At 35.4% G+C, this 14,798-nt stretch overlaps 2 protein-coding genes across 2 annotated transcripts; both read right to left on the reverse strand.

Annotated features, from left to right (window-relative positions):
- Positions 1–7,309: 7,309 nt before the first annotated feature.
- On the reverse strand, positions 7,310–8,069 carry LOC111400330 (probable strigolactone esterase DAD2; the record flags this gene model as incomplete). Its single annotated transcript, XM_023027745.1, has 1 exon — positions 7,310–8,069. A coding segment is annotated over one exon (540 nt), but the record flags the coding sequence as incomplete, so codon positions are not given.
- Positions 8,070–9,775: 1,706 nt separating this feature from the next.
- LOC111401354 (probable strigolactone esterase DAD2) lies at positions 9,776–11,467 on the reverse strand. Its single transcript, XM_023029056.1, has 2 exons — positions 11,088–11,467; positions 9,776–10,393 (listed from the first exon to the last, which is right to left on the reverse strand). Exons 1-2 carry the CDS (start codon positions 11,456–11,458, stop codon positions 9,964–9,966), a joined length of 801 nt encoding a protein of 266 aa, XP_022884824.1. The 5' UTR covers positions 11,459–11,467; the 3' UTR covers positions 9,776–9,963.
- Positions 11,468–14,798: the final 3,331 nt, after the last annotated feature.

Genomic DNA, 14,798 nt, shown 5'->3' on the forward strand with positions numbered 1-14,798 from the left:
TGAACAGATAAAAGCATAATCAAAATATGTTGAACGATTAAGGATAATAAGGTCAGAGCGAAATACGTTCAAATAAAGTCCTTCGTTATCAAAAGTTCATTACAAAGATGCAAAAATACAAATAATGAATGCTCTACAAACTACAATTAAAAGTAAGCTAATCTCCCGGTTGATCGCTGAGTAAGAGGGTGGACTAGCCTCGCACCGCCTTCCTAAATGCATCGCTGCAATGGTGGGATCGCCGAGTAAGAGGGTAGACTGGCCTCACCACCTTCCTAAATGCATCGCTACAATGGCGGGTAAAGAGGCTGAGAAGCACTCTCAGCAAGCAAAGTGGCCCGCAAGCATCCCAAAAATTGCCTTCTATCATCAACTCCTTGTAAAGGACAAAGAGACGATGGGTAGAACTTTGATGGTAAAAACTTTGCTGCTGACCAAAAAATATTTCCTATACCTCCCACACCAAAGGTGACATCAAGGCAAATAGTAAAATGGGCGGACCAAACAATCCATTTTTATAGAAAGACGAAGGTTTCGGATTGATTGTCAGAATGCCAAACAATGGCAGCAAATTGGTTTCGAAGGAGAAAATGAAGATGAAGATGGAAGATGGAAAGTGCGAAGCATACGTGCATTTATAGGGGGTAGAGATGAAGAGACAGAATATGAGCAGCCACATTCTGCCTAGTAAATGGAATTAAATAGCCCAAAGTCTTGGGAAAAGTGGTAGAAATATCAAAAAAAATGTGCAAGATTTTTAGCACAAAGCAGTTAAATGCTTGAAGAATTGATGATTAAAAGACAAACGTCAAATAAATGCACAAGAAGTTAACATAAATGTTCATTAATGATGAACAAGATTACAAAGGGAAAATCAAATGCGAAATTACAAAAGAAAAAGGTGTCATATGTCTTAATTATAGTCCACCCCACACTGAACGAATTCGTTCCCTAAGTTTTTCCCAATCCTCGTTCTGCCGAGAGAAAGTGATGTTCAATTCGGCCACGACATCATCATCAACTTCCAACTTCTTGTACTGCTCAACCAAGGACTTAGTTCGCTCAATTCCCTGGGAGGCGTTGCGCTTTTTAGCAGCCATTCTCGCCTTGCAGTCGTCCATTTTGGCTTGAAGTTCCTTCATCTGAGCAGCCAAACTAACCATCAAAGAGTCTTCAATCATGACTTCGGAAGAGATTTCTTTCAACTCATCCTCAGCCTTGTTGATCTCCAGACGCAGAGACTCTTTTTCAGATACGGCGCGAAAATATTGAGTACTTTTGGCCTTTAGTTCAAATAACTTTTCTGAGGAATCCAAATAAATCATCAGCACACAGAAAAGTTTCAAGTATGGAAAAATATGCTTGTGAGTAAACCAATTTAATTACCTTTATCCTGACGATAAGAGGGGTATCATCATCATCATCAACATCATCCTCCAGAATGGGAGATGCTGAGGCTGGCCGTTTGCAGCTTGGGGCACTCTTGGCTGTAGTAGGCTTGGCAGGGAGAGAAGAAGATGGACGAGCAGACTGTTTAGCGCGACGAGGAGGAGAAGGACTCCGGATGGACAAAGGAGTGACTAAAATAGGAGGATGGGAAGAAATGCTCGGCTGGTCTAGTGAATGAAAGGCACGATTGGCATCAGTCGCAAACAATCTGCGCTTCACTGACGGCCAGAATTGTTCAAAAAGAGGATGGATGGCGTGGCTAGAATTGAAGGGGGCTAATGAAAAATAGCTTGTTAAAAGAAGATTGCGAGTATTTATAGCCTCTGCCTCCGCCTTATTAATAATATGAAAGCGGTCGATCAAGTTTCTTGAATAGCAAGGAGGAACAGGCCAAGTTTGGCTGAAACCAAGTTGGCGAGCAAAAAATTGGGGAGCATAAATTTCTACCATTGCCTTGGCATTGGTCCCAGTTAAAATATCATGAAATAGCTCCCTCCCGGTTAAAAACTGGATCCAAATGAGTAGGGAGGTGCTCGCGCTGTTTATAGTGGAGGGGGATGCACATAGTTTGGAGTTAAAAAAGGAGAAAAAGGAAAAAAGAAAGGGATTGAATCCAAAGAATAAAAGAATGAAAAAATGTCCCTTCTAGACATATTTACAGGAGCCAAGGGCTCAATGGCTAGCCCATAGCAGCTAGCAGAGGAGCGAGAAATTGATGGAGCACCAAACAATGGAAAAGAGGATTTTAACCACAGTTGAGTGAACCAAAGAGGTCCACTACCAGTGGGAGATGCACCATTCTTCAATTGAATTTGAAGAGAAGTCATGCCTCTATAAAAGGCAGCTAAAAAGAAAGAACATAAATTCAAAGGCCTGCCACGCGCTAATTCGTGCACTATGGGTAAATAACTCAGGGAGGACTTTATACTTGGCACACACAAAACATATTTACAAAGCCAAACTAGAAGAAAAGCCACTCGCTCAGTATGGGAAGGCTCAGCGCTCGAATGATTGTGAAGGGTTTGCAGGCTTGAATAAGATTCGGTGTAATTTTTACCAAATTTTGGGGCGCCACCAGAAACCAAGATACCAGGAAAAATGACATCGCCCAAAGGTGGTAGATTCACTAGGGCCCCAACATCCCTTAAAGTAATAGACGTGGAGCCAAGAGGGAAAATAAAGGTATTATACTCGGAAGACCAAAAACTCAAAGCGATCGAAAAGAGTGCTGAATCAAAAGTAGGGGGGGTCAAATAGAGATTTCTAACAAATCAGAAATCCTAGCATTATTAAAAAGTGCCTTAGTAGGACCATGGCCCACAAGACGAGCATGCCACCTATGGAAAGCTACATCAGATTTAGGCCAAGTGCGAATACCTCTTTCACGAAGTGGCCCCAACGGCAGATAGTTTAGAAATGGAGGGCCTTGAGTACAAGGAAACAGCTGGCCCACCGCCGCCTATTCGACTGCCTCTGCATTGTTGAAGAAAATACGTAGGTAGAACTCATTGAGTTCGACATTGGCGGGCGCGAGAAAACTCGGAGTTATGTATGGACGACTCAGAAGTTTCTGAAAGTCATCAAAACTAAAGGAGTCACCAGCTTGAAATTGTGAAGTAGCCATTAGGGATGAAACAGAGTTTTTTCAGAGTTACGTAGCAGGGAAGCAAAAGATGAACAGTAAATCGTGGGAGAGACGCGAAAAAGTGAGGAGTGATTTGGTGCAGTGAAATGCGCGTGTTTGGGGGTTATAAGGGTTTGCAAAACGTCGCACCTTTTCAAGCTATGGAAGAAAACAATGATTGAAATTCTTGGGAATTTCGAATGTTGCTGGAAACACAAAGTGAATATGGCAAAATTTAATAATTGTTATTAATTCTGCCATATTGGGGGGTAATTGTTGACACATAAAAATTCAGCCCAAATCGAGTGGCCCAAAGAATGAAACTCAATTGGAGAGTCCCCAAATCAGATAACCCAAAGAACGAAACACAATCAAACAATTCAAAATGGAGGCCCAAATAGGGAGGTCCAAGAACGCGGTAACGCCATCACCCAAGTTTGCAAGTCAGCCAGAATCTGAGCAAATGGAGTGCCATGCAGTCGCCCAGAGCTGTTACTCTATTCTCGCCCAAACCTTCAAGTCGCCCAAGGTCTTAGCAAACATAAAGTGTTGTGGTTATCAAGAAGTGCAGTTATCAAAACAGTTATTAAAGCAGCCCTATCACGTTCCACGATTCAAGGGATTCAATCGAAAAAGGTTGAACGACGAAGAGTAATGACAGCAGTTAAAAAAGGCAGTTTCATGACAAGTTGGCCATTACGAGGAAAGTGGGCAGTTGTAGAACGATCAAACAGTTTTTAGGCGGTTGATCACAAAGAGATCATCCATGAAGTATAAAAGGGAGAAAAGACATAGAGCAAAGGACCGAATCAAAAACTCTCGAGAACATGTAATTTTAAATTCCTTAACTTAGATTTAAACACTTTTTTCAGTAACTCATGTGCTTGCGCCCCTTGGAGGCATTTTGTTTTTAATTTCCAATTGTAAAGCCATCGCCAATAAAAGAACACCCCTTTTTGGGACTTTGTCTCAAGAGGTTTGTCCTTTACACAATCGTCTGATCCCTTTTAATTGTTAGCGACCAACCAGCGCGAAACAAAAAAATGTGTCATTTTACCGTTTACAAAAACGGAGACCCCTTTTAGAAAATTATAATCAGAAATTGATTCGGTAATGTGAATCCATGTCTGGGAATTCTGGAAATCGAAAAAGTTACGGGCAGATTACATATTATGGGAACCCTAATTATTTAGAATTGGTCAAATGCGCGCTTATTCATCATTTTATCTAATGCGATGTAAGTCATTATGTGGCGCATAGAGTGTTACCTGGGAACATCATTGTTCGTCAAAGGGGAATGTGTTTCCATCCTCGAAATCGTGTTGGAATCGGGAGAGATCACACTCTCTATGCTTTGGAGGAAGGTCCTATCAAGTTTGAGCGCCACAAATTAAGTGGACTCAAGTGGGTGCACGTAGAGCCAAAGGACGGTCATGAAGTCCACCTTGCCTATGCAAGTGATGATGCAAGTCTAAGATGAAGATCTTAGCTTAACTACACTGCATCTTTGTTTTATGTTGCTTTAGGGGTCGTCCATCAAGGAAGCATACAATGATTATATTTTTTGTCAGATGTGTTGAAAGCTACATAGCTTTGTTGTCTACTGTTTTTTAAATATTCCAACATTTTTATGGTTTCACAGTTGAATCCAGATAAAATTTTAGTCAAATTTGATTGAAAATGCACTAAGAAATAAAATCCTGGTGAAATTTTGATCAAATTTGATTAGAAACACGCCAATGAACTGAATCCCGATGAAATTTTAGTCAAATTTGATTGGAAACTCGTCAATGAACCAAATCTGTGTGAAATTTTATTCAAATTTAATTGGAAACAAGCCAATGATCGAAATCCAAGTGAAATTTTAATCAAATTTGATTGGTAACATACAATGATTACATTTTTTGTCAGATGTGTTGAAAGCTACATAGCTTTGTTGTCTTCTATTTTTTAAATATTCCAACATTTTTATGGTTTCGCAGATGAACTCGTGTTACAATTGCAATCTTTAGTCAAATTTTTTTCCTTTGTTATCACAGTATCCTAGATTATAATTAGTTATTGGTGAACATATAGAAATCGAAACACGAACTTGAGAAAAAGATCATCATGATATACAATATATACATGATGCAAAGAAGTTCGTTGCAAATACACTACGTAGCTTCAAACATATTCACACTAACAACTGCAGGTCAATAGCAATATCGCATGTCCAAACTAAACATGCTACTACTGTCATTAGTTAAAAATAGAATTGTTATATGCAATGTCACATTATCTAGGAATGAGGTTTACATGAATTTGCATAGATAAAAGTCTCCAAAATATATAAACAATTCAAGAACCTTTATAGGCAAAGAACACACCCTAGCATAGTAAATTATAATCGAGAAAGTAAAAATTGTTGGGCCAAACCTCTCTTTTAAGCATTTGATAGAACAAATTTTCTACCCCATTAAAATCTCTGCATTTCCTAAAAATCCAATTTTTTGTCAAAATCCCTACATTTTCTTCATTTTATAGATTTGCAAATTCATCTTAAAAATCCAACATATGGATCATCCGTATGCATTTTCTTGTTGGGAGCCATGTTCGTACAGCGACTTGGTGATGATCATGGAAGGATTGAGAAAAATTGGGAGCCATGTTTGTATCAATGTATGATCTTGTTGGAAGCCATGCACGTTAGTATAGTGTACCCAGTGCGCACCTGAAGGGTAGCGGCAGCGGGTTCTCCTGTCATTAAAAATAAATAAAAAAATAAAAATAAAATTTGAAATAGTTACGGACGGATAGCATGTTAAGTGTATCAGCAGTTTGGATGGCTGTCTCTACAGTTTTCTTCTTCTTTTCTGAAGACAAATCGTAAATGCTTCTGGATGTTGCCATAATTGGTGTTAGACTTGAAGAACTTGTAAAGCAATTTGTACTAGTGAGGGAGAAGAAGCAATTTCTGAGAGCAGATTGTAATACCTACGCATAGGATTAGAGTTTTATACTTGGGATATATCCCTAGTCAACGCAAACTCAAATCAATTGGTTGATTTGTGCGATAATGCTAAGGATTGTGAGATGTGTGAGATCTGTGTGAGTGGTATATGGTTTTGGGATTCTTGGAAAGTGATTCTCGATGGAGTCGATTTGGGAGGAAGATGAATAGACTCCAGATTAGGATTTTTGATATTAATCAACTACGTTAAGCGCTTGTTAATTGCAGTAAATTTAGCTACCTTAAATATACGCCTATATGATTTAGATAGTTTTTATGTTTTGTTTTTACTATAATTTTATGAGAAAAAAAATCACAAAATAATGTTTAAGTATTTATTAAAAAAAATGTGTCGTATAATTTCCATTATGATCAAGATACATTCCTTTCTACCCCATGTTTGGTAAATAGGTAAAAATTATGAATTCAGGTAATTTTGTTGGAAGAATGTGTAGTTGAAAATTAGTTTGGGGAAAATTAATTTTAGAAAACGAGGACCAGAGAAGGGGCTTAAAGTGTAATAGTATTTTTTAGATATTGTCAATTTAATGTATTTTGTTTGGTATATGTTAAAATTTGATCGAGAATATTATGATGAAATATATGATTGAAAAATTTAGAGGCCCATTGAATGTGATTAAAATCAATTCTTTACTTTAACTTGAAATTTTTATCAAACTTTAATGTACACCAAACACGGGCTTAATTAATTTCTACTCCAAGAGACTTTCTACTTGTAAAAATCATATTATATAATTTAAAGAGCATCTATAAATTTAGAAAGTTTGAAATTTGATGATTATCTGTATTTTTTCATTTTTTTTGGGTTGGGGGGTGGGGGTAGGGGAGGTTATCTATTGTAAGTTATTTAAGAAGATCTCAATTTTCAAAATTTTTCAAAAAGTTTCTTTGCGATCCTTACATTTCATTCCATCCCTTTGTGGCCTCTCTCACTATCTTGCGCTTCTCTCTTGCCTTTTTTCCTAATGTAAATTATTCTACTCTATTAAAGTAGCTTGATTGTTTTCGACATTCTTTCTGATTCTAATCTTGAAATAATAGCTCACCTTGTCAAAAAGGTCTTTATATCTTGTTTTTGGCATTCACAAATTCAATTTAACTTAACAATGAAATAAAAGCTCTCTCGATAATCTACTTTGTTTTCACACACTTGGTTAAATTGGATTCTCTTCTAAACCAAATGAAGTGTTACATGCTTTGAAGATTAAGGAAAACCCAAAGAGAGTAAAAGCAAGAGAGAATATGTCAAAAGAAAAAAAAGGGAAAAAGTCGAGCAAATTCTTACCCTCTTCTAAACGATTAAGTAACACTCCCATTAAACTCATGTCCACATTATATTAGCAATGTTTCAACATCTGCCCCATCTTATTCCTTGTGTTTCAATGGTCCGGATTGGCCCACATAGTTTAGGCAGTACACACACATGGGACATGACACATGATTTCACCCAGATAAAGCTAGCCGGAGCTTTTCCACCAACATATTAGGGGCACTAAGGTGAGGCAAATGGCCCTCAGTATCCAACATAAGCACGGTGCTGTGCCCGCCGAGTTGGTTCTTCAGATAAGTTGCAACTGAAATCGGCACCGACACATCTTTAGCAGTTTGAATTATTGAACATGGCACCTTCACTAGGCCTAATACTCCCCTTAAGTCGCTACTAAAAACAGTATGTGATACGAATAGTGCTATGTCTGGCCTCATATTGAATAATGTTAGACTAAATTCCCTCACTGCTACCGGCACGTCGGCTCCCACTGATAAAGGAGCGAAACCGTTTACCCATGCCTCGTAATTAGACTTCATTGCTAATAACACTTTCTCGATTTCTCCATGTTCGAAGCCACCATGGTAGTCTTCATCATTCAAAAATCTGAAAATATTCAATACTGATAAGTGATTACTCCGCGTTGTTAAAGAGGAAATGATCGAGTTAGTTCGATCCACGAGAGTTGTTTTGTCAAAAGTAAAATACGAGTAGTTTCAATCAGAACTGCTATTAATGTGGGTATCTCTATTTCTAGAGTAGGGTCTGCAATTCTAATTAAAGCCACGAAATAAGTAGCTGGTAAATTAAAATTGGAACTTACGCAACTCGTAGAATTAGAACATTTGCACAATTTGTTTTAGATCTCTAAAAATCTACTCAGAATCAATTGGCAAAAGTTCGATGATTATGTGAATTGCTTAAACAATCCTAATCAGCTCCTAGAAGAACAAACGATGATCTATTTATTTCGGAACAAATGGTTATCTCGATTCAATCGTTTCAAATATGTAAGTTGAGGATAAATCTAATAAGGATGTTGCCATAATTGGTGTTAGACTTGAAGAACTTGTAAAGCAATTTGTACTAGTGAGGGAGAAGAAGCAATTTCTGAGAGCAGATTGTAATACCTACGCATAGGATTAGAGTTTTATACTTGGGATATATCCCTAGTCAACGCAAACTCAAATCAATTGGTTGATTTGTGCGATAATGCTAAGGATTGTGAGATGTGTGAGATCTGTGTGAGTGGTATATGGTTTTGGGATTCTTGGAAAGTGATTCTCGATGGAGTCGATTTGGGAGGAAGATGAATAGACTCCAGATTAGGATTTTTGATATTAATCAACTACGTTAAGCGCTTGTTAATTGCAGTAAATTTAGCTACCTTAAATATACGCCTATATGATTTAGATAGTTTTTATGTTTTGTTTTTACTATAATTTTATGAGAAAAAAAATCACAAAATAATGTTTAAGTATTTATTAAAAAAAATGTGTCGTATAATTTCCATTATGATCAAGATACATTCCTTTCTACCCCATGTTTGGTAAATAGGTAAAAATTATGAATTCAGGTAATTTTGTTGGAAGAATGTGTAGTTGAAAATTAGTTTGGGGAAAATTAATTTTAGAAAACGAGGACCAGAGAAGGGGCTTAAAGTGTAATAGTATTTTTTAGATATTGTCAATTTAATGTATTTTGTTTGGTATATGTTAAAATTTGATCGAGAATATTATGATGAAATATATGATTGAAAAATTTAGAGGCCCATTGAATGTGATTAAAATCAATTCTTTACTTTAACTTGAAATTTTTATCAAACTTTAATGTACACCAAACACGGGCTTAATTAATTTCTACTCCAAGAGACTTTCTACTTGTAAAAATCATATTATATAATTTAAAGAGCATCTATAAATTTAGAAAGTTTGAAATTTGATGATTATCTGTATTTTTTCATTTTTTTTGGGTTGGGGGGTGGGGGTAGGGGAGGTTATCTATTGTAAGTTATTTAAGAAGATCTCAATTTTCAAAATTTTTCAAAAAGTTTCTTTGCGATCCTTACATTTCATTCCATCCCTTTGTGGCCTCTCTCATTATCTTGCGCTCCTCTCTTGCCTTTTTGCCTAGTGTAAATTATTCTACTCTATTAAAGTAGCTTGATTGTTTTCGACATTCTTTCTGATTCTAATCTTGAAATAATAGCTCACCTTGTCAAAAAGGTCTTTATATCTTGTTTTTGGCATTCACAAATTCAATTTAACTTAACAATGAAATAAAAGCTCTCTCGATAATCTACTTTGTTTTCACACACTTGGTTAAATTGGATTCTCTTCTAAACCAAATGAAGTGTTACATGCTTTGAAGATTAAGGAAAACCCAAAGAGAGTAAAAGCAAGAGAGAATATGTCAAAAGAAAAAAAAGGGAAAAAGTCGAGCAAATTCTTACCCTCTTCTAAACGATTAAGTAACACTCCCATTAAACTCATGTCCACATTATATTAGCAATGTTTCAACATCTGCCCTATCTTATTCCTTACGTTTCAATGGTCCGGATTGGCCCACATAGTTTAGGCAGTACACACACATGGGACATGACACATGATTTCACCCAGATAAAGCTAGCCGGAGCTTTTCCACCAACATATTAGGGGCACTAAGGTGAGGCAAATGGCCCTCAGTATCCAACATAAGCACGGTGCTGTGCCCGCCGAGTTGGTTCTTCAGATAAGTTGCAACTGAAATCGGCACCGACACATCTTTAGCAGTTTGAATTATTGAACATGGCACCTTCACTAGGCCTAATACTCCCCTTAAGTCGCTACTAAAAACAGTATGTGATACGAATAGTGCTATGTCTGGCCTCATATTGAATAATGTTAGACTAAATTCCCTCACTGCTACCGGCACGTCGGCTCCCACTGATAAAGGAGCGAAACCGTTTACCCATGCCTCGTAATTAGACTTCATTGCTAATAACACTTTCTCGATTTCTCCATGTTCGAAGCCACCATGGTAGTCTTCATCATTCAAAAATCTGAAAATATTCAATACTGATAAGTGATTACTCCGCGTTGTTAAAGAGGAAATGATCGAGTTAGTTCGATCCACGAGAGTTGTTTTGTCAAAAGTAAAATACGAGTAGTTTCAATCAGAACTGCTATTAATGTGGGTATCTCTATTTCTAGAGTAGGGTCTGCAATTCTAATTAAAGCCACGAAATAAGTAGCTGGTAAATTAAAATTGGAACTTACGCAACTCGTAGAATTAGAACATTTGCACAATTTGTTTTAGATCTCTAAAAATCTACTCAGAATCAATTGGCAAAAGTTCGATGATTATGTGAATTGCTTAAACAATCCTAATCAGCTCCTAGAAGAACGAACGATGATCTATTTATTTCGGAACAAATGGTTATCTCGATTCAATCGTTTCAAATATGTAAGTTGAGGATAAATCTAATAAGAGTTTCGATCAGAAAACGACTTTGAGTAATTTCTAAGCAAATCAATGACCTTTATCGAATAATCATTAAAAATATAGACAAGATGCTTTCTACTTTATTAGCTCTTCAAACAACACAAGACAAAAGATTCCCATTTCTGGGCTGGCCTAAAACGAAGAAAAATTTGTTATTTTCGTTTATCCAATAACGAACACATGCATATAAGCAACGAAGTTGAATGATTACAAGTATTTTCAAGATGCAGGAAAACTGTTTGATAAATTACCTAGGAGAAGCCCCTATGAGGATGAGCTTCGTGAAGAGCTCAGGGCGGCGAATAGAGGCCAAAATCCCGATCATGGCAGAGATGGAGTGACCAACATAAGCACAACGATCGACACCAAGGGCATCGAGGATATGCAAAAGGTCGTCAACATAGGCATCAAGAGAAGTGTAACGACCGAAATTGAAGGTATCCGGGTTAACACTGCCTGCACAAACAAGGTCATAAAGGACAACACGATAATCGCGCACGAAAAACGGCAGAATGTGCTTCCATGCTGATTGATCGGTGCCGAAGCCATGGGCTAGGACAAGGATTTTCTTGCCAGATCCCTCCATTCGCACATGTAAGGCTTCTAATAGACTTTGGTCCATAATCTTTTACACTTAGAAACGAAGAATATGAGATTTTTTATTTTTTTATTTTGGTTTTGGTAAAGACTTTAGATAGAGGATCAGTTTATATGAATTTTGCGTTTGTGAATTTTGCTTCAAATGTATCCCTTTATGTATTGTCTGCTATTTATATAGGAATATTGAAAGTACATCTCATCTACTAAGGCAAAAGTTACTATGACAACCCTCTGGACGTCCAGAGGATTGTGTGGCGCTCGCACCTGTGCGAATAACTCCATCTACTAAGTATATTGGAGTAGTTTATTTTATTTAGGAAGTATTTGCTAATGTGACTTCGGATATCTAGCTTCAGAAGGTGAGAGCAGATTTTATTTTATTTATTTTTTCATTATGGCCCTAAGATGAACGATGTTGATGATAGAAATTTGATCAACAAAATTTTATTACCTAGTTATTGGCTACCTCACCTTCTATACTTATTGATTCTGATTTTCAAATCGGAGCATGAAGACAAAATGCCATTTGTGAAGGAGATATTTGATTTTGCATAATTCTTATTTCCTAGTTAAGATGAAGTCTATACGTATTTATACATGCATTATTGAGATTTATTATAACCACATTAAAATTTTTGAAAAAAAAAGTCCTTTACATGACAATTATTTTCTTTGGTCATTAATTCACAAAAAAAAAAAAAGGGAGAGAGAGAAAAAGAAAGGAAGAAAGAAGAACACACAAAATTATTATTATTATTTGAATAATACTATTTACAGTCACTCATTGTCGCAGTTGCCCTACGTGACATATATATGAAGGTTGGTTTATTGATATATGAGGCAAGAAAAAACTATCACAAACTGCCATAAAGAATGCCACGTGAGGTGACTATCACAGTGAGCGACTATAAAATAATATTACTCTTATTATTAGGGTAGCATTTATGAGGTTGAACAATAGCAATTTTTAACATGTAGGCTTGAGTTATTATTGTCGCGATTTTAAGAGAATCAATTAGAAAGAATCAATTTTTGTAAGAATATTTTTAAGTGATGGATAAACTTTTTCTTTAAAAGTATTGTATATGTTAAAATAAATATTTTAGTTTTTGATAAACATGGTTGTTTATTCCTACGTCTGCATACTCTACTAAATTGCACATTTATTATATTGATAAAACATAGTTTTTGTATAACAATTATTCATAGCAATGTAAAATTTATTGTTTATTTTTATAACAATATATAATATTATCAAATATTTTCTAAGGCAATGGAAGCAATAGAATTATGTAAAACTACAATAATAATATCTATTAAATTTCAAAATTTAAGAAAATTATAAAAGAAAAGCATAGTACATGTAGTAGAAAATATTCAAATAACTTTAATTAATGAAATAATCAATTATTTCGGAATATCAATAAATTTTGGACAGAAAATTAACTAAGTCAATTAATTAAGTAAAAAATAATATTTTAATTATAGATAATTGGAGAAATTGAAACTGAATATGAGAAGCTACAATTTTGGTCCTTCTCAATATCTGTTGTCAATTGGTATAGTTTCTTCAATAATCAATTTATTAAAATTTATCGAAAACCTAAAACAAGCTATGATTGCTTGAGAATAAAAAGTTAGGATCTAAAACCAATCATAATCGTTCCTAACTATATCAAACTCAAATCAATATTGGCTAATCTCATGACCTAATAAAAAAAATAAGAATTAAATATAAGCATGGTGACTCGGCCTTCATGGGCTATGTCACGCCATGTCAGATATAGTCCTAGACATGATTATTATTATAAAAATCATTCTAAATAAGGATGATAAATAGAAAAAAGAGACTTAATTACAATATTTTAATTAAAATTTATCAAAAACCTAAAACAAGCTATGATTGCTTGACAATAAAAAGTTAGGATCTAAAACCAATCACAATCATTCCTAACTATATCAAACTCAAATCAATATTGGCTAATATCATGACCTAATAAAAAAAATAAGAATTAAATATAAGCATGGTGACTCGACCCTCATGGGCTATGTCACGCCATGTCAGGAATAGTTCTAGACATGATTATTGTTATAAGAATCATTCTAAATAAGGATGATAAATAGAAAAAAGAGACTTAATTACAATATTTTAATTAAAATTTATCGAACATCTAAAACAAGTTATGATTGCTCGACAATAAATAGTTAGGATCTAAAACCAATCACTAACATTCCTAACTATATCAAACTCAAATCAATATTGGCTAATTTCATGCCCTAATAAAACAAATAAGAATTAAATATAAGCATGGTAACGCCATGTCACGTATAGTTCTAGACATGATTATTGTTATAAAAATCATTCTAGATAAGGATGATAAATAGAAAAAAGAGACTTAATTACAATAATTTAGTTAAAATCAAGTGCATTACATGATATTAAGAAAGAAAAAGATTTCAAAATCTTGTTCATTATGGTGTTTAATTCTATTCAACACTTTGTTAATAATATCGATAAAAAAATTAGACTTTCTATATATTAATGAAAGAGACCTCACTAATGAAATGAACTGTAGCCAAGGTGCCCACGAGAGTGAATTTGTAGGTTAATTAGTACGTTAAATCACGCATGCATACCCCAATCTAGTTATCCTTAGAGATCTTAACAAACTATGATTTAGACTCTGACCATTTATCTTTGTTTAGGTTCCTTTCCCTTCATTATTCTCTACTAGGAGAATCTAACCTAGAATTGAAAAAGAATATCAGCATCACCCATCATTTTAAATGACTTGATTAATAATTAAACAAGTAGACTTACTCGAACTTGTTACATCAAGGGAAATAACATGTTTTTATGGAAAAATTGCAATTGCAGTCTCAAGCCTTTACGTTTATCGCAGATTTTATCTCAACCTCATAAACATTTAAAATATTAAATTGAAAATAAAAAATAAAAAAATGGAAAAAGATGTCCTCTTCTTCCTTACTACACGAACGTTACCCCACCCATCCCCATCCCACCAAATACTAGACCGAACCCATGCCATCGCTGTGGTCGCCTCCAACAAACCATCGTTGATGTCGTAACATCCTCAAATCTATCGTCTCCTCCACCTATCCCACTATTTGCCGAAACTGCAATTTTAGTATTCAATTTTAGCTTATTCCTCACCGAGGCAAATTGGAAGGGTTTATTTGTCTTGTTTGCCCCTGTATAAAGATAGGAAAAGAATATTTTAGGCCGGTGATTTGCTATGCTTGAATTAGCAATGGCCATTACCCGACAATGGAGTTTCACACTTTCACATTCGTAGAGAAAACCATTCAGTAACCAATTCAGTTTGCAGTGTCCATAGGAC

Source organism: Olea europaea, chromosome 10 (genome assembly GCF_002742605.1).
Source record: "Olea europaea var. sylvestris chromosome 10, O_europaea_v1, whole genome shotgun sequence".
NCBI lineage: Eukaryota > Viridiplantae > Streptophyta > Magnoliopsida > Lamiales > Oleaceae > Olea > Olea europaea.

Excerpts from the sequence above, each read along its gene's own strand:
- LOC111401354 (XM_023029056.1), bottom strand. The coding sequence starts at position 11,458 with ATGGACCAAAGTCTATTAGAAGCCTTACATGTGCGAATGGAGGGATCT. Across the intron at positions 10,394-11,087 it reads CTCATAGGGGCTTCTCCTAG|ATTTTTGAATGATGAAGACT; the intron begins GTAATTTATCAA and ends GAATATTTTCAG.